The following is a 24,143-nucleotide window of genomic DNA, read 5'->3' on the forward strand; positions in this document are numbered from 1 at the left end:
GAGAACACAGTACTCCATCTTCTTAAACAGGTAAAGAAAGACAAAGGGAACTGAAGTTACTTAACCTGGTCACTAGTCCATTCATAGCAACCATGGTGTAGCCCTACCTGGGCTGGCCTTCATTAAGCACTGCCTTCCAACAAGAGACTCAAAATAACCGCTGCCCTGGAAACCTAAGGTTCCCCACTTTAGTTCATAAGTACTGCAAATGAGGAAGGGGATTCATCTGTACTTATCTAGTCTAGATCAACTCCTCAGAACACTAGTTTGCAGTTCCCAACATGACCGTGGCCAGGGACCAGATGGAGGACCTTGGGAACACATATCTGCAAGAGGTGGAAGATTCTCCCAACAGCCCCACCTTCTACTAGACATGGGAGATCTGCCATGACAGAAATCTTGGCTTCTCACTGCCATGTTCAACATGAGCGTGGAGCCCATGAGTTCCCCAAGATCCCCCTTTTCTGATTCCCTATCCCCTCAAGACCAAGATAAAGTTAAAACCAGGGCTTTAGCCAAAAGCCCTGCTTCAGGGAAGATTAGCCTGGTGTGTCTAGTCCAAAAGACCATCTGCTGTCCCTGAAGAGAGAGGGAACCCTTCCAGAAGAAGCAAAACAGAGCAGTCTCACTCTTTACATCTCATGTGAGTAAGAGTTTGATGAATTTGTGTGTATTTTTAAAATTGCTGCATACTGGATTCTATTCATTGAAATATTCCACTAAATGACAACTTTACACAGCCTTGTCAACAAAAGCCATCCTGGCCAACACCCACCCACCCACCCACCCATATGGGCGCACGCGCACACACACACACACACACACACACACACACACACACACACACACTCACTCACTCACTCACTCACTCACAAACACAAGCATGTACACACAGGCTCCTCTTTCCTCCCGCCTAAGACCACCGGGCCAGATGGGTAACTTTCCAGGGAATGACCGACAGGAAATTTCACTTTAATCTGCCCATCCTGAGTTTGGGCAAGTCATCTGCTCTGCAACATCATTCTTCACAGGAAGTAAAGGTGAAACAAGATGGCTACATAACCAAATACTAAGATTCATCTTAGACAGTGAGGTGGCTGAGGGACAGACGGTCAGGAGCCGTGGTCCATGAACACAAAGCTGTCGCTGGCAGGCCAGACTGCGAGAATTTTCCGGGCTGACACCTATGGTCACCTAGAGAAAAATCATGCAGATGGTAGCATGTGTAGCTCAAGATTCCCAGCACCTGGGGCCCGCTGGCTTATAGGCTTATTAATAGGAAGTGGGTCCTATTTTCAGATGCAAGCGGTTATGTGGAGAGGTTAGGAGGGTTCCAAAGTGAGAGAAGGGGCCAAGGGAGAGAGCACAGATGGGGGTGAGGTGGGAGTGGGGCGTCCCTCCGCTCCAGCTCTAGCCAGTGATAAACTGAACATAGCTGAGAGACAGAATCGGCTTCTGGTTGGCCAAGGCAAAGTGGAGTTTATAACAAGGCCATGGAGCCGAGGACGCTGATATGCAGACAGAAATGCGAGCTCCAGCCACTTTTTGAAGGTCTCAGCCCTCAGCTCAAGGCTTAAATCCCAGGAAGGTAGTTCCAATGGGTCCATCTTCGGTCACATGCCTATGTCTTAGCTAACAGAAGGCAGTGAACCTTAGTTAAACAACCCCAAGAGATAAAACAGACAGAATCCCCCAAAAGGCAGTAAGAAAGGAGAGTGGATGACGGATAGTCCAAACACAGACTGTCCACACACACCACCCCTCCTGGCCACGTCACCGAACAACTGCACAGCTCAAGTAAACCCAGGCCTCAACTTGCAGGGTAAAGTCTCAGTTTAAAATATAAGGGAATGCTCTAGCCCTGGAAGGAGAGACTATCTTAACCCACAGCCAAGGGATCAACCACGGGACCCTGAACAGCCTCACAAAGGCATTAGATAGGGTAGCTGAGAGAGCTGCAGCTGTATTTGGTAGCTGTGTCTCCTGAGGTCAGAAAGCTCCTCTGTGGTGGCTGCAGAGAGGTCATTCCCATGACACCAGAAATGAAGGCACTAGAACATTCCCCACACACACAAGCACACAGATCAGCTTCTGCAAACACCTCCTTATGGTATCATTTACGTTGGAATTTTCACACACACACACACACACACACACACACACACCTGACTTTGTAGGTTTCAAAGGATCAGGGGAAGAGATATCCTAAAAGAGAGATCAGTCAACTATGATTTAGGAGGCAGACAGGGTACCCCATGAACATGGACTCACCTCATAAATATTCATAAGAACTTGCTAAGATCCACAATGAAGAACCCACCATGCTGCTGCCCTCCTCTGAACGGGCTGTGTCTCTCAACTGAATTAGTTCCTTCAAGAAGACAGTAACCAAGCGAGCCCAGCAATGTAGCGCTAACTCTGACTCTGTAAGCACTAGAAACGTGGGGAGTGCACTGTGCAAGCCAGCTGGGCACATCTTCTATTTTATTTGGCTAAAGCTATTCAGTTGGTCATGAAAGGGAACCGGGAGGCTACAGAAAATGTGGTCAGTGCTTTGCCAGGACAAGTGTGGAGAGAATGTCCTGCAGAATGGGTGTGAAGCTGAATCATACGAGCTCAGTCTTACTCTTCCTGACAGGCAGACAGAACTCAGCCTCCGGGGAAAGGCCGTGTTTCCAGAACGGAGGAAGGTCCGTGTGGCAATGGGCACAGGTGGGCAGGTATGAGTGGGCTTGTTTAAACACCCTTCACAGACACTCTGTTTTTAAATTGACCCATTTGTTATCACTCTAGGGACCTCTCAAAAGATGCCCCATGATTGGTGCCCCCACAACTGGAGACACAGAATGTCACAGAGTTTGGCTTCCGGGCTCAGGGTCCCATCGTTGGTAGCTGCATCTTGTTAAGACTGGCAGAAAAGCCAGATGGTGAGTCAAGACTTGGAAGACATAGAGCTGTCAGATGGGAAAGGGGCTTGCTGCCAACCCTGAAGACCCGAGTTCAATCCCTGAAACTCACATGGAGGAAAGAGAAAACAAACAAGTTGTCTTCTGATCTCTACATGTGCACGGTGGACACACACACACACACACACACACACACACACACACACACTTTTTAATAAAAGAAGAGAGAAACAGAGGAAAAGGCACTCGGACTGCCCTTTTATTTCCTTGCCTCCATTCAATGATATTCTAGAAATCTGATTTTGTAGCTGAACTCCTTGCTTAAGTAAATTTACATAGGAATCTTTATTTTTGCCTTGAGGAAGTGGCTATTAAACCCAGACACAGCCTTGTACATGTTAAGCAAATGCCCAACCACTGAGCTACATTCCCAGCCCTGAAGTCAGAATTTCTACTTTAAATTTAGATTTGCTAAAAATATAACCAGAGGGGCTGGAGAGATGGCTCAGTGGTTAAGAGTGCTTTCTGCTCTTCCAGAGGCCTGGAGTTCATTTCCCAGCACCCAACATCAGGCAGCTCACAACTGCCTGTAACTCTAGCTCCAAGGCATCAGGCGCCCTCTTCTGGCCTCTGTGGGTACCAGCACAAATGTGTACATATACACATGCAGACAACATACACACATAAATAGAAAAGAAAATAAAAATCTAACTAGAAATCAGACATCTATGGACATGAGCAAAAAAATGTATTCACCACACCAAACTCAGGAAAATGAAAGCTTCTTTTTTTTTTTTTTTTTTTTTTTTTTGGTTTTTCGAGACAGGGTTTCTCTGTGTAGCTTTGTGCCTTTCCTGGAACTCACTTGGTAGCCCAGGCTGGCCTCGAACTCACAGAGATCCGCCTGGCTCTGCCTCCCGAGTGCTGGGATTAAAGGCGTGCGCCACCACCGCCCGGCTAAGCTTCTTACAGGCTATTATCAGTCATAGTTTTCTCCAAGGAGAAGGGCAGAATTGCCCTACCTGGTCAGAAGCCACTTACAAAGTAGGTAGGTGTTCTCACTCACTCACAACACAACTGGGCCTAGAAAAACTCTCTGCTCAGCCAAGCCATGTACACGGAGCTCATATGGAAAGCGCTTCTGTCCCCTAGGCTCTCCTGGTCTCTGGGAACACACTGAGTTTTCTTTATACATTGGTCTAAGAAGTTTGATATCTAGATACTGAACCCAAATCAAATGAGAAGAGGCAAGGTCATGCTGGTGACTAACACAGGATAGCATTCAGGAAGAGTACGTGGCAGATGAGATAGAAACCCCCAAAGACAATGTAGGAACTCAAAAAGCCGTAAGGCTTGGCCCAACAGCTGGGGCTTCTCCAAGAACCTGTCAGTGAATAGCCCCTCCCTCAGCACTCTTGACTTGGAGGGATGGGGGTGCCTTACACATACGGTAGGGAGAGCTCCATGTTAAGGGCTGAAAAAGGAAAAGCCCAGCAAACTAAGGACCATACATATGGTATGGATTTAGAGTGATACGAGATAAATGTAGGGCTGGAGAGATGGCTAAGCAGTTAAGAGCATTGGCTGCTTTTCCAGAGGTCCTGAGTTCAATTCCCAGCAACCACATAGTGGCTCACAATCATCTGTAATGAGATTTGACACAAATGTACATAAATCCACATGCATATTTGCATACATGGACGCCTATGTACAGAGTGAGATATATACAAATAGAGGCATCTTATAAGTGCTGCTTTTGTAAGTCAGAAAAAAATATACTGAGCCTCAGATATCAAAGATAACAGACTGCCTTGCCATAGGGGAAGATCCTGACCCCAGTGGAGGAAGCCTCCCATACTGCTAGGGGCTCCACAGGCCAGCCTGAGTTGTTCAGCAAGCTCCTTCAAATCTCATCCAAGTCCTGGACACAATGAATGGGGACTCCACTGAGGTCTACCCACACAGCTGGATTATGTCCAGAGTAGTATCAACTAAAGGAAAAAAAAAAAAGCCAACAGAACAAGTGTGGAAAAGCAGAACAGCCAGGATGAAGCTCCATCCAGCACAGTCCAAGGCAGACACACTCACCAGGGCCAGCCACTCACCAAGCACTACCCTTGGGGATGCCATGGGGTCCACTCCAGATGCTTCTCCAGCCAGCAAGAAGCATCCATCCACACCCGCAGCTCATGGTCCTCAGACATCAAGTGTCTACAGAATTTACGATGGAGGTGCCCAGCCGGGAGCTTTAGACACGAAGGAACCACCTGTTCACCTCATCTGACAGCTTTCATTTCCTCACAGGGCTTCTGCATACATCTTTTTACCTGATGTTCACAACTGGCATGGCAGGCAGGTACTACCCACGCCTACTGCACAGAGCCTACCACCACTGAGGGAAGGAACCTGGGTAGGGTGGTGACCCAGGTAGGTCAACCTCCGCTCTCCAGAAGCTTGAGTCTTCCCAGCGTCCAAGAACAAGAATGTGAAAGCAAAACGCCTATAACTGATTGAATAAATATGTAAATGAATAAATGGGGGCATTGAGATGGCCCAGCAGGTAAAGGTACCTGCTGCCAAGCCTGATGACCTGAGTTTGATCGCCAAGATCCACTTGGTAGAAGGAGAGAACTGACTCTTGCAGATTGTCCTCAAACCTCCACGTGGGTGTCATGGTGGGTGGACTACCCCCAACACACACACACACACACACACACACACACACACACACAAATTAAAATAAAATGTAATGAATAAACAAGGAACTGAGGGAGATACCAGATATCAATCTCTGACCTCCATACGCATGTACACAGACATGCATACACACATGCATGGTTGCCTACACCTGTGCGCACACACACACAACCCAACTAGCACTGAAATTCCTGCTAAAGCCAGAAGCATCACTTTGACATTGTGGGAATGGCTACTCTGACCCTCTGTTGCAAGAAATTGAGAACTCGAAGCACGGGAGGTGGCCTCTGACATCTGTCATAAGCATAAGCAAGAAGGCTGGCGCCTGGGGAGCCAGAGGCCTGATGAGAGCGGCCGCCAGGTTCTGCTGTCAGATTTACACTTACTTCTTTTCGAATGCAACTGAGGGCTGCTGGCAGGTCAGCTGGTTCTGTTTGGACTTATCTGGGTTATTGTCACAAAGCCCTTAGCCTTGAGACAGTGATGCTTGGTAGTGATGTGGGGAATTTGTTCATTTGTGTAATGTTACATGTAGTTGAAATCCAAGGTGACTTATCAGCCATTATATTTAAACCACTGACTATGGCTCCGGTGTTTTTGTTGCTTTAAACAAACTGGCATATAAGGACTGAGAATATCTTAGAATTTGTGAAAAGATTTTCCTCCCTGTATCAATTATATAGCAAATAAAAACAAATTATTTTAGTCAAAACTTGCCCGAAGTATAACCTGGGGTCACTGCCCTCCCTCTGGTACCTGCTAACCTTCGCTTCCTTCGTGTGTCTGAAACTCAGTCATTTCCCACCTGCATGGTCACTGTTCCCACCCCAGGTCTGTCCTCACAGCAGCATCCACTCCTGTCCCTGCTGATACCCTCAGAGCGGTTAGCATGACTGACCTAAAACTGTCTGAACTCAGGGTGAGCCCCCTCCCCCGTGACACGGGCAAGTCCTCCAGCAGCCTCCTGACTCCTCACTTGTCCCAGCAAATGGTCATCATCACCACTGCCCATGTCCCAGGCTTCCTGGTGAACTTCATTCTCCCCATCTACCTGGTTCTCCCACGTGGTGGGAGTCAGTCTATGTACTTGGCCAGCCTCCACCCCACCAGCAGTTCATCACGGCTCTTCAGAGCTCCCCTCAGCCTGGAACCCTAGTCCCTAGCTCTGTGATGACCTGCTCCTGTACTCTCCGGGTCTTAGCTTCAGTGGGCTGTCTCATCTTGCACCTCAGGAAGTGTACAACGGTGTCAGCACTTCTATCTGATTACGGTTCTTACTAAATATTTGAGTGGAATTTGGTGCTTAACTTTATGATTCTTCACCTGCAACTGCTTAAGCGCTCTCTCTCTCTCTCTCTCTCTCTCTCTCTCTCTCTCTCTCTCTCTCTCTCTCTCTCTCTCTGTGTGTGTGTGTGTGTGTGTGTTAAGAGTGGGGTTCAGTAAACTCAGGAATCATTGGTCCAGCTGTCCCCTGCTATGGACGCTTTTAAAGAAATTAGTAGCACAGGCTTGCTTTAAGTCTCCCTGGTGTGTTAGCCGGAAGGATATGCTAATTCTAATTATACAGTTTTAACACTGTAAGGGCTGGTGGGAGTGGGTGAACACTACCCCCTACCTAGCAGTATGCATAGTACACTCTAACTACAAACACTGCTCCCATGGCCACCCCAAGCATTGATTACTTTTTCTCCTGCCCCTGATCAACAGCCCAGGAAACTAAGGCCCAAGGCTGGTAGCAGCCTGTCCCTATTTGGAGCCAAATCTATAGATGCTCAATTCAACAAGCATTGTACAGCTGTATTCCATAAGCTGTCAGGATTAATACGTGTAATATACATAAGGAAAGTAATTTAATTTATACTTTTATCAGTTCAGAATTTGTAATAAGGGGTCAGAGGTGGAGCTGACTAAGCTGCATTATGTATGAGAGAAGAATGTGAAACTTCTCCAGGAGGGGCAATGCCTTAAGAGAAAGGTGCATTTCCAGGCAGTGGGCAAGACCCATGGGCTGCCTCGCTTCACGGGCTGCTCGCAAGCCATCTCTTCATTTTCATTCGATGGAAGAAGAGGAAGGAAAAGGACGAAGGATTTAAGTCCTGTTTCTTCTTACTGTTCAAAGGCACTGTTTGCAGACTGGCATAAAATAGGCTTTAACCTGGTTTTTGCATTTATTTATTGTGAGTGAGGTACGGGGCATACCCCACGGTGCACACATAGAAGTCAGAGAACATCTTGAAGGAGACACTTCTCCCTGGGTCTCCGGCTTAGGGGTGGGTACCTTTACCCATGGGGCCATGTCACCAGCCTGCCTGTGACTGAAGTGCAATCAGACAGAAATGCTAACACTGCTGTACACTCCTTGGGATGCAGGGGTTCTCTCTCTTGTGTTCCCAAGATTGCTAATTGTTCCTGTTCAACATTACAGAGAGGTGCCTGGAGTGCTCTGGGAATATCTTCCCTCTGGGGCTAGCTTTGGATACACCTATAGGTCATGCCAGGGTGTTAGGAGGACACTGTCACTACATCCCACTCCTACAGACTTTTAAAAAAAAAAAAAAGAAGAAGTTGTTTTAATCTCACGAGAAGCATATCATTTGTCCAAAAGCCTCTTAGGTTTCTCACCGTGGTCCACAGGGAATCAGGCAGTCCTTTTCATTGCTTCCCTGTAACATGCAATTTGCTAAAAACCACAGTTTTAGGCAGCCTGCATCATCTGCTGAGCTTAAATCAGACATCCTTCCCATTAGGGAAATAGCTGAGATTACAGATTCTTACACGGGAAGAAAACGGAGTGGGTAGTTTATTTGGGATTAAAAATCACTAGCCTAGGTCCAGGCCCTCCACTGAGTCTTAGCTTCAGTTGCTGCCAGACCCTTTTTTCTCCCTCTTTGTATCTCTTCAGGATATTGGAGAGGTCGGTACTAAGGGAGGTGGGCATGTGTCGGCAGACGGGGCGGGGGGGGGGGGGCGCTGAGCTGGATTAGAAGACCCCAGGCTGAGCTTGGCCACTGCTGAGGGAGAACGTCCAGCAAGAGGTGACCACAGGAGCTGCTCTCTGTTCCTGCTGGCCACTGGGATGAATCCGGTCTTCAGCAGGGACTCCATAATGTGGAGCAGATGTGGGTCTCTGCAGCTTCAGAAGCAACTCTTTCAAAGGTTCCACCCTACCATTGTCATTTGTAGGAGCCATGGTGGAAACTGTTCTGCACTACAGGGAGGTGCCTGGAGTGGTCTGGAAGAAAATACTTCCCTCCAGAGGTTGGCTTTGCTTTAGGGAGAGCATGTGTGCTCCTGTAAGTCACGCCAGATTCTCTCAGAAGAAGACTCCTTGAAAGCACATTTACTTGCATGAGTGGTCCTGAGCTTTCCCGGGGTACAGGGACGCTGGGAGAGTAAGCATTAGTCTCTTGGGGAGCTGGGAAGGGCAGAAATGCACAGAGGGTAAGCAAAGGCTACTCGGGGGTAATGCAGGGTAGGTGTGAGGATCAGGCACCCTTGGTATTTGTATGTGGGCATGCTTAGCTTTAACCACCAGTTCTAGTGGTTGAATTGTGTGCTCTAAGCAAGGGCTGGTTGCATAAGGATTAGGTGTGGTGTGATCTAAAGAGGAGGATCTGGGCTTGGCCTGTGGCTGCGGCTTTGGCTGCAAGTAGAAAATATAATAAAAGGGACTTGAATGACATCTCCTGTGACTGGTGGGTGGGGTTCCACCGGACTGTCACAGCGGCTTTAGAAAACTGGATCTACCACAAAAGAAACTCCAAGCACTCAGATCTCAGGTTTGTGTGTTTAGCATCACTGCCTTTGTGTACCATAGCTGACTTTCCCAAAGCCCCTGAGTTGCCTCTCCCTCTCTGTGACCCCTGACCCCTCTAACAGGCTTCTAGGGAGTTTGGAGCCTCGGCTTCTGAACTGTCTGCTCCACCAAGACCTGGAGCCCAGGCAGGAGATGGGAATGCCCTAGGGAGGACAGGCATCAGGCCTGGGGCCTCCGTGTGGTCCACAAATGCCAACCAACATCCCAGCACCTGTCTCCTGCCCTCACTGGAGGACCACAGGAAGTCTGGGACAATTGCCAGAGTGAGCATCTTCATTCAGGTGCCCGAGAAAGGCTTCAGAGAAGTGAGCAAGAGGCAGGGAGAAGCAAGGAGTAGTTTGAGGAGGCTAGGAGCTTCTAGTAGTTTCCCGGAGCCTTTTTAGTCACTGGTTCCGAGGCCAGAAGGGCCATCTATGGGTAAGAAATAAAGGAAGGAGCGTTCCAAGAAAGGTGGCACCTAAGTGCTCAGCTGCTGAGAGATAAGGATATGTGATACAAAGGCTAGATGTAATAGTTTCCTGTATCTTCCTGTCCAGCCATTCAAGGAGAGGGAGAGAGAGAGAGAGAGAGAGAGAGACAGAGAGAGACAGAGAGAGACAGAGAGAGACAGAGAGAGGAGTGGATCTGAATGGCCCTTGCTGACCACTTTCAAGCTCTCATTCTGCAGCTGACTGCACAGTCTGGAGCTGCCCCCAAACTGCAAGGCCCTGGGCTGCCAGCTGCCTGTTTCCACAGATAGGACAGAAGGCCATGATGGCCAGGTGGTAGCTGTAGCCAGTGAGTTTTCTCTCTGGCCCTGCTCCCAGTGTGGGGCTGCGTGGCTGATGTCGGCCATGTGTGTGTGACAGTGGGTAGCACAGGTGTCCTTTCCTCCTGATTGGAAGTTCTGAGTTTCCTCTCTCTTTCTCCAACCAATGCCACTCTGGTTCATACCTGTGGCCTGCATGTTTCCCCTGGGTCAGCACGGTAGGAGGCACCAGCCCAGGGTGTTCAGATAGACTGACCCACTGCCCCCAATATAAGGAGGGGCGAGCACACCCAGAGAACATTGCTGGGCCCGTCTACTGTCAGGGGCTCTGCTGTGCTTTGACAAGTCCCTCAGTAGATAAGGGACTAGCTAGCTCCATGCAGATTCTTCCTAGGCATGTGGCAGTGCCCTTTCAGCATGGGCTGCCTGCCTCAGTTACAAGAGTGGATAGAGAAGAGGGGTTGGCTCCTCTTCCCTCCTGCCTCTGTTGAAAATAAGGAAGAGAATTGCAGGGGGCTGTCTGGGGACCCTGGAGATAAAATCACCCGTGAAATCCTGCCCTGATGGTGGCTTTTACTGTCTTCTTTTGGGCAGCTAAAATCTCTCTCTATATCTGTAACAATCTATCTATCTATAGCTAATGTATCTATCTACATCTGTATCATCTATGGTTGCGAACCACCGAGCAGGTGCTGGGAACCAAATCCAGGTCCTCTGCAAGAGCAAGTGCCCTTAACTGCTGAGCCATCTCCAGCCCCTAGTCTTAGTAATCTTCAAGTCTACAGTCACCACGCTGGACAGAAGATGTCCTCGACGTAATCCCCCCGTCTAACTGACAGTCTGTGCCCTCCTTTCAACATCTCCTGTCCCCTTTCTCTCGTAGCCCTTGGCAGCCACGCTTCTAGCCTCTGTTTCCCCGTTACTCATCATTTATTCACAGAGAAGGCATACTGAGTATCTTTCAAGTCAAGCCCAAAGCCACAGTGTCACACTGGGACTCAAAAGAGGCCCTTTCAGTCCAAATGCTTCCTCACACAAAGCCACACAAGTCTAGTGCTAGTAATGGGTGACAGATTGCCAAATTCATAGAAATAAACAAAACAAAGCTAATCATCATTTGATATACTCGTGTGTTGCCTTGTTTACATCTTCCAGTCTAGAATGAACTCAGCATTTTTTTTTTTTTTTTTTTTTTTTTTTTTTTTTTTTTTTTTTTTTGGTTTTTCGAGACAGGGTTTCTCTGTGTAGCTTTGCGCCTTTCCTGGGACTCACTTGGTAGTCCAGGCTGGCCTCGAACTCACGGAGATCCGCCTGGCTCTGCCTCCCGAGTGCTGGGATTAAAGGCGTGCGCCACCACCGCCCGGCGAACTCAGCATTTTTATCTGAGTGAGATTCTGGGAGATGGTGACTTTTAACACAGCTGAAAGAGAGAAATGTAGAGATCCACAGAGGTTTCCTAGTGAGAACTTACTCAGGGTCTAAGAATCTGAACTTGCTTTACCCAGCAGGGCTGAATAAGGGGATGATTTGACCATGGCCGTGGTTACCAGGTGTTTGGAAGGGTCTACACCTGGCTGTATGGTGTGCTTTGATCTAGCAAGAGGGAGGTCTTTTGCCCCGCCCCTTGGCATTGTTAAAAAAAAAAAAAAAGCCCTTTTGACTAAATGGAAAAGGCCATTGAGTATTGACCCAGGTCCTCCTGAAGCTATCCTGTGTTTCTGTCTTTCTCTTCTTCGCTATCTTTCTAATATTTTCTTATCCCTCTCTCCTCCTCATAAGAACCCTTGAAAAGGTGGGAGCTGACCTTCCACACAGAAACAGACTTGCTGATGAATTGTGAGAAGACGACTTTGGTGTTCCTCTTCTGAGCTGTTCATAACAAGGGGACCCTTCTGTGGAGATGGATAGGACGGCGGCACCAATCCCCATGAATCTGCCTGCACAGACCCTCCTTTCAGGGCGCCATCTCTGTCCTTTGTGCCTCGTCAAGTTACACCGCCCAGTTTAGGCTGAAGGCACCAACTCTGCATTCCTTAGGTAATGTTTGCCCCCCATTTCTCTAAACGAGATAGCCTCTCTGAGACTCTGAATTGAACTCCTGGCATAACGGGGTGGGGGTGGGGAATGAAAAGACTATGGGGCTGTCTGCATTCATCCCGGCTTTCCTGGAGGCCGCTGAAGTTGCCCATGTGTCAGAGGAGTGTGAGAAATCTGTCCGCTTTCCTCAGATGTAGCATTGTTACTGGTCAGAAATGTTGGAAGACGACAACGGAGCAGTGTAGTGAGATAGGGCAGCCCTGGGTGGCCGGATGATGGCAGCCGATGGAGACTGAAGACCAGTCCTGTGTACCTTGGGTGGGAAGCAAGGTGATATGAGGGAAGACGGACAACAGGGAGAGATCACCACCAGATGGGAGTACCATGGAGTCTTCGATCAGTGAGAGCAGATTAGAGCCGGGTAGGAAGGCTGTGTGGGGGAAGTGCTGCTTCCCCAGACGCTGCTGGCCAGGAGGGATGCAGCAGGAAGGAACAGGGACAGGGCCTTGAAGGCGCCTGTAGGACCAGCGAAATGGGCCAGCACTGAGCTTCGCTCAGGCAATGGGAATTCAAGATGTGTGCGTTGGGTTGGGATGAGGAGTGGCAGGGGACAGAGCTTGGGCAATGTGAGGCACAGGGCCAGATCTAGGTTTATGGTCAAGTAAAAAAGAAACCAAAGTAAGTAGGAAAGGAAGAGTCTATATGGGTTTCTTGCCTTGCAGAGTGTCACTGAGTGGTCTTCGTTTCATTTGGAGTTTTACATTCATCACGTGGGAGACTGGGAGCTGCCTGTGCCCTTTAGGATTGGGTGGCATCCCTGAATTCCTCGACATCCTCCCTGGTTAACAAGGTAGGAACTGCACTTCAAGATGGGCAGTGGTTGGGGGCAAAAGATGACTCCTGACAGAGGACTTGCTGGAACAGGCTGGGCTGTAGTACTAGGGGGACTCAAGGGCCCATGGCACGCTTACAGCTCAAGAAGAAATCGTCTCATCATGCTGCTTTGGGTTCCTATTACTGTAGCCTGGAAACACAGTGAGGCCCAGTGAGATGTCTCAGCTGGTACAGGTGCTTGCCACCAGGCCTGACAACTCTATTTTGATCCTTAGGCCCCCCATGGTGAAAGAAGAGAACTGACACCCACAAGCTGTCCTCTGACCTTCATTCACTTTTACACACACACACACACACACACACACACACACACACACACACACACACACACACACACACACGGAGACAGGTAGACAGACAGACAGACAAAAGAGATTAAAAACCAAACAAACAGAGTGGCCTAGATTGTCAAATACATGTGAAGTTAGCAAGCGGGACTTCAGAGTTACAGGGAAGAAAGCAGCTTCCTCCTAGAGCAGCGGTTCTCAACCTTCCTATTGCTACGACCTTTTATACAGCTCCTCCTGCTGTGGTGACCCCCCCCACCAGAAAATTCTTTTTGTTGCTACTTCATCACTGTAATTTTGCTACTGTTATGAATCATAATGCAGACATCTGTGTTTTCTGATGGTCTAAGGTGACCCCTGTGAAAGGGTCATTTAACCCCCCAAAGGGGCCACGACCCACAGGTTGAGAACCACTGCTCTAGAAGTAGCTGGGATGGGGAGGGGAGGTAGGGCAGAGAGGATAGTACCTGCCGGGGGAGATGCAGCTAGATGGGACAGCTGTGGCTGTGCACACGACCTTTTGAAGTTTGTAACGGTGGCCTAGAGAGTGGGAGGCAATGAGGCCTGGCCAAAGCGACTGTGACCGGGGTTGGCACACACAGGGCAGATGCCTCAGGAAGTCTGGACTGTGGGGTTAAAAGGCATCCAGGGGCCAAACTTGGACCTGGTCCTCCAAAACCACCTGGGAGCTCAGGGAGGAAGGGTACCCCAGACACCCTGAATAGTGAATGAGGGTGCACACCTGTAATCCCAGCACTATGGAGGTAGAGGCAGGAAGATCAAAAGTTCAAGGTCATCCTCAGCTACATACAGAGCAAGTTTGAAGCCAGTCTAGAATATATGAGACATTGTCTAAAAAAAGGCCAGACAGACAGAGACTACGCACAAGTTTCTGTTGAATCCTCAGCGAGGCTAAGTAAGAGCGTCTCCCTCCTGGCAAAGGAGTCTGCCTCATCCAGCTCTGTTCCCACGTCTGGCACCCACAAACTGCACCCACCTGCCCTGCAGACACAACCGCTAAGAGAATTCATAAATATAAACAGAGAGAAGTCATCTGAGCAAGCGCAACCAATACAGGATGGGCGTGTGAGAGCAAGTCTGACTTAGTCAGTTCTTTGTGTTCATCCGGGTCTCCCCTTTCTGAAACAAAAGCAGGAGTCTGTGCACAATCGGTTTTCAAGGGACAATTGTTCCCAATGCCAAGTCCACACTGTTAAGCTTATGGGGCGAGAACTGAATTGTTCAACACCCTTTGCTGACCTGCAGGGCTGCCCTGGCCCCAGTAATCCATCTGACACAGGAGCCAATCATATTTCAGGCTGATGTAGTTTCCTAGGCAACCAATAATATAGTCACAGAAACAGACTGTAGATAGTAGAAAGAAACACAGAGCTGGGGAGAGGCACTGACCCATAATCTCCTGACTTTGATGTGACGCTCACCTGCAGAGTCATTCATACTTGATCAATACCTGAAACTCTATGCTATGAGCAACATGGCACCCCAACCCAAGACCCCAGCAGAAAGGGCTGGCATGACCCCTTGCACGCCGTCCAGGAGTTACTGGAATGAAGGCCCTGGAATGTTACTGCCTTCAGGGCCCCCATCGAGCAAGCTCCAAGACCGTGGAGGGCCATCGATCTGGGCACTAGGCCACAGAGCCAGGGTGCAGCTATCCAGGAATGATGCCAGAAGAGATGACACCCACAAGGAGCCTTTGAGACTTAAGCTTACACCCCACTCAACAGACAACTTCACTGATTATTCAGTGTGTGGGGATGGAGTGGGGGTGGGGACTTCTAAGTGTGCCCAGTAATAATATCCAAAGTAAAATATACCTCCTGAAACTTACACTGTCTGTAGCCCATAATAAGAACATTATCATTTCAAACTTCTACATCTATTTATTTGTGTGTGTGTGTGTGTGTGTGTGTGTGTGAGAGAGAGAGAGAGAGAGAGAGAGAGAGAGAGAGAGAGAGAGAGAGAGAGGTGTGAAAGTCAGAGGATAACTTTGTAGATTCAGCTATCTTCAACCCGTAGGCTCTGGGAATCCAGCTCAAGTCATCCGGCTCAGTGGGAAGCACCTTTACTCCGCTGAGCCATTTTGCCAGCCCTAAACCTCTACTTTCTACTTTACCCCTGCCTGTCTGCCTTTACCCCTGCCTCTGCCTGTACATCAGTTAGTACCACGGCCTCCTCACCTTTCCAGTCTCTCTGGCTCCTCCTCCTTGCCTCTGTGGCTCCTCTGGGAACCACAGTCCCATGACTTCACACGTCTGCAGACTGTTTTCTAGCGTTCACCAGCAGCCTGTCCTATGAGAGTTCGAACCCTTGCCCGCTTTGTCTCAGGCTGCCCTGCCACCTTGGCTGACTAGGGGGAAAGGGGTCAGAAGAAGGTGGGGAAGTCCTGGAACTGAGGACAAAGTGCTTGCTGTGGCTTCAATTCGAGGAAGACACATCCCCAGGGGTTCCCCTTGGAAAGAAGGATGGATATGGGGCTCATCAACAGACCTCAATCATCTTCGATGAGAAGTAAGTACTTGGGGGTGGGATTCTCCCTCTCCTCACTACCCATTTCCCATTTGGAAGTGGTTATTGCTGCCATAAGTCCTTCCCAGACAGGGAAGGAGCAGTAAAGCTGCGGCCAGTGGTTTTCACAAAGACCTGGACAGAGAGGAGATATGACCAGCTCAGGGCTTCTCACACTCTACCCCAAGCAGCGCAGGAATCTTTAATAAGCACTGGTTAAAAAGGAGATTGGAATCCGGGGGTAACGACTGAGACCCTGCATCTCTGCCAGAGTTTGATGCTCCGGTTTGTGTACCACCGTGAGGTCCCCTTACACCATAACTCCCTGCTTCATTTCCCTCATCCCAGGTGCCTTCGCTCCCCCAGTTTTCCTCACTCCTCACCCCACTGCTCTCTGAGACAGACACACCTGTTGACTGGAACTACAAAAACCATCTACAAGACACCCAAACTTGAATCTAAGAGGGAAAGTCTTTCGGTCACTCCCCACTCCTCTCTCCGTTTCACCCTTGTGTGTGGTCCTCTGTAAATCCAGCTTTCACCTACGAAACAGAAATGTTCGCTCTGGACTCCTGCTGTCACGGACTGCGTCTGGCGGCAGGTGGGCACACTCTGCACACCCTTGCACACCTGACGCCACCATCGCACACCACTTCTCAGCCGTGACGCCTGCTCTGCTTCTGGATCATTGGTGGGCATGCATTTCCATACACATTACTATGAAAAAGCCACGCCTGCACAGGGAAGAGCTGCTTTCTTAATGTGGTTTTCGTTCTTTTTTTTTTTTTACTTCAAGGTTGGACAGAGCACATCTGTAGGGGAAACAAGTGTCCCCATTACTCAGAGATGGGTGGCAAAGGCTAGCCAGTAGAAACAACACCCCCCAAACTATTTCCCTCTCTCTGGTTCTCCATTACAAACTATGCTGGGGAACAGGGGGTGGGATTTTTGTGAATGAGTAAATATACCATCTTAACAACTGCACTCCAAGACATTCCAGAAGGATCACGTGGTAAAAACAGACTGAGTGGGCCATGGAAACAGTGGATGAGCAGCTTTCCTCTGAAAGTGGCCACTGGGCCTCAAGTTTTACTCAGCTGCCACTATCCCCATGGAACAAACCCTTAAAGACTGTTTTCTGAAAGGACAACATCAACCTAATGGAATCTCTCCAGACTCAGCCCTCAGCCTCCAGAACACAAGGCAGTAACTCAACCAGGAAAGAAGGCGGGGACATCAGGGACCAGGGAACTCAATCTCCAAGGGCTGAAGAGCACCCAATCCTACTTTCCGGCCCCTCCAGTGCTTTGGTAGGTGTCCACTCTGCGAGCTACAGAGCAGGTGTCCTTCACTGATTTCCAATTCAGAGACTTCAAAAACTGAGGCTGAAATTTTCTGTTCTTGAGTCCCACAAGGCAGTGCGATTTTCCGTGCACCTAACAACACTGCACCTGAATGGACAGGACAGCGAGACACAGGGTTCATACATACCATAAAACGCCCAAACATAATACACCTCCACTCCGAGACCCCGCACTCTCGAGTTACGGGATAAAGACAAATGATGGGTGCACACCTGCCCCTCAGAATGACTAGCTTTTCAAAAGCCAGAGCCTGGAAAACCACGCGGTTCAGCCCGGCATTACATCACCACATGGGTCCAGCTTCTCCCCAAAGACCAGTGAAGGGTGGAACCCCCCCCCCCACCTCACCTCCCATGGGGCCCAAACCCTACTCCACAACACAGACCAGTCCCTGCTGTCTTTTAATCTACATATCAAATACTCAGAACTCACAGTGCTCTGCCACCCCCTCAAGCCTTCAGAAATATTTTCCTCTTCGGGAAAGAGGAGCAGACCTCGGAGTGGACTGGCAGACCCACTTCGGATTGCAGCCTTGCTTGCTGAACTGTGACCTGGCAGGCAGACCTCCAAACTAGCCTGGGTTCATAATGGAGACTGCCATAACAGAAACAGCAACTGTAGAGACGCTCATCCGGATAAAGGCCACTTCTGAACACTGTGGTTTAGAGAAAAGATCGGATTCCTGGATCGATGCATAGTCAGGCGCTGCTTCCACCAATGACAAGGCTGTTTGGCTGTCTTTACTAATAATAGCAAGCGGCCTTGTCCTCAGTGTTAGCAGCAGAGGAGTACAGGGTGATGCCTGGACTAGACTGGCTGTACACGCACTCTGAGCTCCATGCCATCTGTCCTGCCGTGCCAATAGCTAACCCAGTACTGCTACCAGGGTAGGAAGATGCCAGCATGCACAATACTCCTCCCAGGAGGAGGCCCGCTCTCCTTGATGCCTCCGGTTCCCTAGCAGGAAATACCAGCGTGTGTGGGTTGGGGGGTGGGGGTGCAGAGAAAAAGATGCTGATAGCGCAGAAGCCCCCACCATGCACCCTGCTACTGAACAACCAAAACCAAATTCCAGAGGGCTCTTTCTGCTTCAGGCAGCATCCTGGGGCTGCAAGATACTCAGTCCAGCTAGGACACAAAACACTACGAGCAGCAGCCACCAGGTAAAGCCTTCCAAGGCTTCCCAGGCCAGCCTAGGCTTCACGCTGCACCGCATGGGGGAGAGAAGCACTAACAAAGCCGGGCAGCCTCTCCTCCCCCCGGGGGCTCCGGGCGGCAGAGCACTGCACTTACATGGCCTCAGAAACCTCCAGGTTCAGGTCACTAGCTGGGGCTGGCTGCAGGGACTGCGACCCTCCCATCCTCGCTGAGCCCTGGCGTGCAGGCTAGCCGCGGGCAGGGCCAGCGTCCTGGTGCGGTTCCTCCAGCCCGGGGCGGGCCGGCGGGCGGCCGGGGCTGCTGCACTGCAGATGGGAGCAGCTTCTGGCATCCGTGGTGGTGGCGGCGACTGGGAGCTGCGGCTCGAGGCCGGAGCCGGCCCAGGGGGCGAGCGCCGAGGAAGTGTGCACGCGCAAGTGGAGCTGGCGGGCGCGCGCCTAGGTGTACGCGTGAGCGTGGCTGGTGCGCGTGGAACTGCCTGAGAGGAGGCAGTGTGAGCCCAAGCACTGGCGTGGTCGGAAAGGATCTTCTCCTCTTAAAGACCCCAGCTCAGCCTGTGTGTTGGGACTTGATGATGTCACCACCACCAAGTGGCCAGACGCCTGCATCTTCACAAAGCTCCAACATTGGCTCCGGAAACCGCTGGGGGGAGGCAAAGACCCTCCCTCTGCTCACACACCAAGCAGCAGCCTCCGAGACTAGCCCAGACCGTCTGCTAGTGTAGCATGTCCTTTGAGATGTAAATGCACTGCCCATTGGCAACTTGAGGCCCCCCAGAGGGCGGGGCAAGGTGGTCTAGCCATAGACAGAGTTGGGGACAGGTCCCTTCTCACTCCCTCCCCCACACTGGAGGAGGGGCTGCAGGAACCAGTAAAACAGGCCACAGTGGAAATTGAGGACCGACCGCACACTTGAACTTTCTTCAGATAGCACAGCTGAGGACGAACCAGTCTGTCCCAGAGCAGCGACCTGGCGTAGCTCTCCAGCTCCCAGCTCACCAGGCCTCCGTGGATACCTTCTTAATTTGACAAAGTCTACAGAGGTTGAGGGAAGCTGGAGAGAAAGAGGCATAGGGCCACCTTCAGAGGCTGGGTCTGTAGTCTGGTCTTTGGCCATGAGAAGAATTTTCTGCAAAGACAAGCCCTATGCCTTGCAGGCTGTGCTCCTGAGTCAGGCCCCTCATGTAACAGAAAGGGAAAGGTAGCTAGCTCTGAGGGACATAGAAAGGCTCATCTCTGATCTGAAACACAGGTTGGCTTAGACGCTGGGGACATCCAGTGCCAGACCCCATCTCCCTACTGGGAAGCAGCCAGGTGTCTTTGTGTATAGCTCTGAATGTTTCCACAGTTGAGCTCTGGCCCTTCTCACTGGAGGCTACTTGAAAAGCATTCTCTTTCCCTGTAAGTGCCGGTGGTGTGGGGACCCCGCCACCCCTGTCTGGCTTACATTTGATGCAATGGCTTTCTGAGCCCTGAACATTTATAACTGACTTTAGACACAACTGCCTATGGGAAAGCAGAAAGACTCATCAAACTTTTCCCACAATTCCTCTACCTATAAGGCAGTTAGCGCATAAGAAATATGTACATATGGCCCAAAATAATAAGAGGAAAGTAAAACTGATCAACGCATACAATAAAATCAAAATAAAGCTACTCAACACAGTTTAAGATTCCCTCCAGTATACTGGCTGCTTTCTAAAAGTGTGGTTAAAGGTGCCTGCACAGGTCAGCACATACAGAATTTGTTACTTGCCACAGGCTCCAGAGCTTGAGGCCAGCTGAGTTTCCCGAGCGCATATTTCTTCTACATGTCAAAACACTACACCATCAAAATTGCTTCCAGGAACCGGTGACATTAAATCTCCAGGAAGCACCGAGGTTTCTCTCTGTATTTACATGGAAATGGCAAACAAAGATGCCAGTCTTGTGGGGAAGGTAACTGTCAGCAGGGCAGCACCTCCCAGGGAGGCCATCACTCACTGTCAAGGGGAGTGTCATCTGGTAGCAAGGATCCTGCAACTTATTTATCCAATCATATTCATGGGGGGTGGGGAGTTCTTTATATTTAAAAAAAATCTTCTGGCTTCTGTCTGCAGTTGGGGATCCAAAAGAACCTTATAGTGTGTAGAAAGAAAAAATTCATCCATGCTAATGTAGATTCCTCTGAGGAGGCCCTTTCCCTGGGTGTGTGACACACAGACTTCAGTCAGGTCGCACACTATGGGGGAAAGGAGGAGTCTCCAGCCTGCACTGGCCCCGATCTGTCCCTCGATGGCTCTATCTTGCCTCCTTAACTTTCTGCCTCTGGAACCGCTCTTCCACGGTGGCCTTGGACTCTGGACCAAGTGGTAAACATCTTTATGACAAAGGGCCACCAAACCCTCGTGAGGCTTGAAGGACACAGCCCCTTCTAAAGGAGGAGATCGTCCATGATGGTGAGGTTCATCAGGAATGAGAGAACCCCCTCAGGGGACCCAGACTGTTCTCTCAAAGTGGGAGGAAATCACCTCATGGGAACCAGACTGTCCCCCTCGAGGGATGCCAGTAACAGCAACTTCTTCAGACCCTCGGGCAGAAGCAGAACTGAGAATAATGTCTCTCGGCCTGGCCAGGATCACAGGCTCTCTCAGTGCCGCAAAGCCAGCCCTCCTCTTCTGCCCACTACCCATTCTTGGAGTCACTGAACCCTTTACCTGCTCTACCCAACACAGCCACATAGATTAACTCCGCCCTTCGCCGCTCCTTGTCTGTGACTGGTGTGCTGGGGCTCCCAGAGCTGTGTGACAAAGACACAACCAGAACCTGGTTTGTGCATGGCATTCGGGGTCACAGGGCTTCCAGAAAGGAGGGGGTTTCTGCCAAAAGTGAAGGCTTTGAAACGACACCCGAGTTCAAGTCCTGCTTTTTCCCCTCATTGGCTATCTGCGCTTGAGCCCACACCTAAGCACTCAGCCTGCAGGTACCAGCTGACACAGAAAATGAACACAATACTCTGGAGGACTTTGGAGAAATGAAGCTAAATAAAATCCATAAACGCTTGGGACCAGGTCCTCCTCTCTAAGGACCATGTTCCCTGAGTAGAATACCATTACAGTAACAAGGCATCATTGCAGCCAAGTGCTTCTATTCAGAATCCCAACAACCACACAGTTACAATATAGTGACATATTATATAGTGGATACTATCACCTCGCTGATATTAAAGCTGTACCCCCAAACCATGGCAGAAATAGAGAGCACTGGGAACCTCTAAAGTTAATGACAGCTAAACTACTGCTGCGTGATCCCCTATTAAAGAGCCACTCAGACAGACCAACAGTTACTTTCTGATGCTGACCATGCCCGCAATTTGGACCAAGCTTGATTCTTTGGTAATTCAGCCCACAGAAAATGCCAAGCTAAAGAAATGGGGGAGGGAAAGGGCATTGCGATGGCCTCCAAGTGTCTCCTAAAATTCCTGTGGAAGCCCTAATCTCTGATGTACTGGAATTCAGAGGAAGGGCCTATGGCAGGTGATAAGGGTTAGACCACATCATTACGGGTCCCCTCATAATGGGATTAGTGCCCTTATAGAAAGGAGAAGAGTCATGTAATCTCCTACACTCCCATGAAAATACTGCAAGAAGATGACTCTGTTCAGCCAGACAAAGCCTCAAAGAGTTTGCTCATGTGCACACCCTGATGAGGGATGCCCAGCCCCCTGGACTATGAGAAAAAGATGTTAGCTGTTCCACCTTGAGTCTATGCTGCTTCTCTTACAGCAGCCCACGCTAAGACATGCTGCTTAAGATGCGCTGATGGGACCAAGAATAGGCAACACAGAGAGCAACAGCAGAAAACCCGCGTTCATACCAAGGAAACTCCGAACAGCAGCAGTCTACCATGACAGGACACTGGTATCCAGAGGCCCTGGAGACACACGGGTGGTACCCAGGTCCAGTTCCCTCAATGGCTGTGACTCCATACTCTGCTCCTGTTCCCCTTCCTACCTCCCTCATCTTCCCCAAATCATACAAGGTCAAATCACAGATCTGTGTATATTTGCATGGTAGGAAATTCACCAAGATTTACCGAGAAGTATTAAAACGCCACAGACAGCATCCCAATCACCTGTCCCCTCATTTATTCAAACATGCACCGAGGCCCGTGCCAGGCTCTGGCCAAAGCTGAGGCTGCAGTGGAGTTCCTAGTCCTTTCTTATACCTTCAGTTATCCAGAAAATCCACACAGGTGACTCTTAGTACCCTGCTTTCCTGACTTTCACATGCTAGCTCCTCCTCCCATCCTTCCCACCCTGACACTGGTCCAGTCTCCGCCCTGGCCTCCCTCTGAGGAACAGCAGGAGTATGCCCTCTCTAGGACACATCAATGGTGCCCACCACTTTCAAGCACAACCCTGATAAGACCCGACCTCAAACAGCCCTTCTGCAGGTATTTGAGCCTTGTACACATGCACAGTCCAAGGCCCTGAAGGTAGGCCAAACCCACACAGGTAGGCTCCACTGTCCCCTAGCCTACTGATGTCCCAAGAGAGTCTAGAGAGCCAGATAAACCGGGAAATGCCTCTATTATTTCTAAAATAATTAGCAATCGACTGTATATTAACACCCCTATAATGTTATGGGCCTGGCCTGTGCATGGTGACTCAGACCATCTATTCTCATGTCACTAACTGGCAGCAAGCCTCACAAAGCCCTTTAACCACAAGATGAACCATGGGATCCAGGCTTCACATTCCACAGGGGAGCAAGGACCTGGGACCCATTAAGGGCTACAGAGATGACTTGGTGATCCTTCTACTTGTGTGGTTCCCAGCATCCACACTGGCAGCTCACAACCAACTGTAACTCCAGTTCCAGGAACTCTGGTGTTCTCTACTGGCTTCTTTGGGCTCCTGTACACATATGGTACACATAGACTCAGGCAGACTCACACACATATATATAAATGTGTGTGTGTGTGTGTGTGTGTGTGTGTGTGTGTGTGTGTGTGGTGTGTTTTTCAAGACAGGGTTTCTCTGTGTAGCCCTGGCTGACTTAGAACTTGCTTTGTAGACCAGGCTGGCCTCGAACTCAGAGATCCACCTGTCTCTGCCTCCCAAATGCTGAAATTAAAGGTGTGCACCATCACACCTGAAATAGTTTAAAAAAAAAAAAAAAAGACAGTTAAGCCAGGCATGGTAGCTAGCTAGCGCCCATCATTATAGCACTCAGGTATGGCAGTGGAGTGAGGGTCAGGAATTCAACATTTCCTTTGTCCATACTTCAAGTTCAAGGCCAGCCTGGACTACATGAGACCCTGTCTCAAACATTTTTTTTTTTCTTTTAAGAATGTCTGAAGTACCTCTCACACTCCAAGAAATAAACCTAAGTGTCCTGCCTGGTTTCAGGTTTCAGGGAAGACGACAGCTGCCATAACAGCATTCCTTACCCAGCAATGCTGTGGACCCCTGAGTCGCTAATTACCCAAGCATGTGGGAAAGGAAAGTAGGTCAAATCGCAGAACAGCCCAGGAGAGAACGCTAAGGATGTAAATACAGCTAAAGAACTAGGCAAGGTTCTGTTTCTTTTAGTCCAACCTGCAACATGTAACAGACCAGCCAAAATGGCGATCATTGAGTCTGAATGTCAGTATATAAGGTAGAGAGGAACTAAGGATCAGCCTCCAACCCACCCACAAGGCTGGGAGCGTGTGCACCTGCATA

General features: G+C 49.7%; 1 protein-coding gene across 5 annotated transcripts in view; it reads right to left on the bottom strand.

Moving 5' to 3' along the window:
- Tacc2 (transforming acidic coiled-coil containing protein 2) overlaps window positions 1-19,007 on the bottom strand; it is a 73,938-nt gene extending 54,931 nt beyond the window's left edge. Inside the window, exon 1 of one of the 5 annotated variants that reach the window (XM_052760840.1) lies at window positions 18,573-19,007. In XM_052760840.1, coding sequence (XP_052616800.1) covers window positions 18,573-18,640 — 68 coding nt within the window. In that variant the 5' untranslated portion in view covers window positions 18,641-19,007. The remainder of the gene's footprint in view (window positions 1-18,572) is intronic. The other 4 variants (XM_052760841.1, XM_052760836.1, XM_052760839.1 and 1 more) reach the window with 4 other exon arrangements.
- Between the last annotated feature and the right edge of the window lie 5,136 nt (window positions 19,008-24,143).

The sequence above is a fragment of the Peromyscus californicus genome, unplaced genomic scaffold (genome assembly GCF_007827085.1).
Source record: "Peromyscus californicus insignis strain IS unplaced genomic scaffold, ASM782708v3 Scaffold_4__1_contigs__length_199733344, whole genome shotgun sequence".
In the NCBI taxonomy this organism is placed as follows: domain Eukaryota; kingdom Metazoa; phylum Chordata; class Mammalia; order Rodentia; family Cricetidae; genus Peromyscus; species Peromyscus californicus.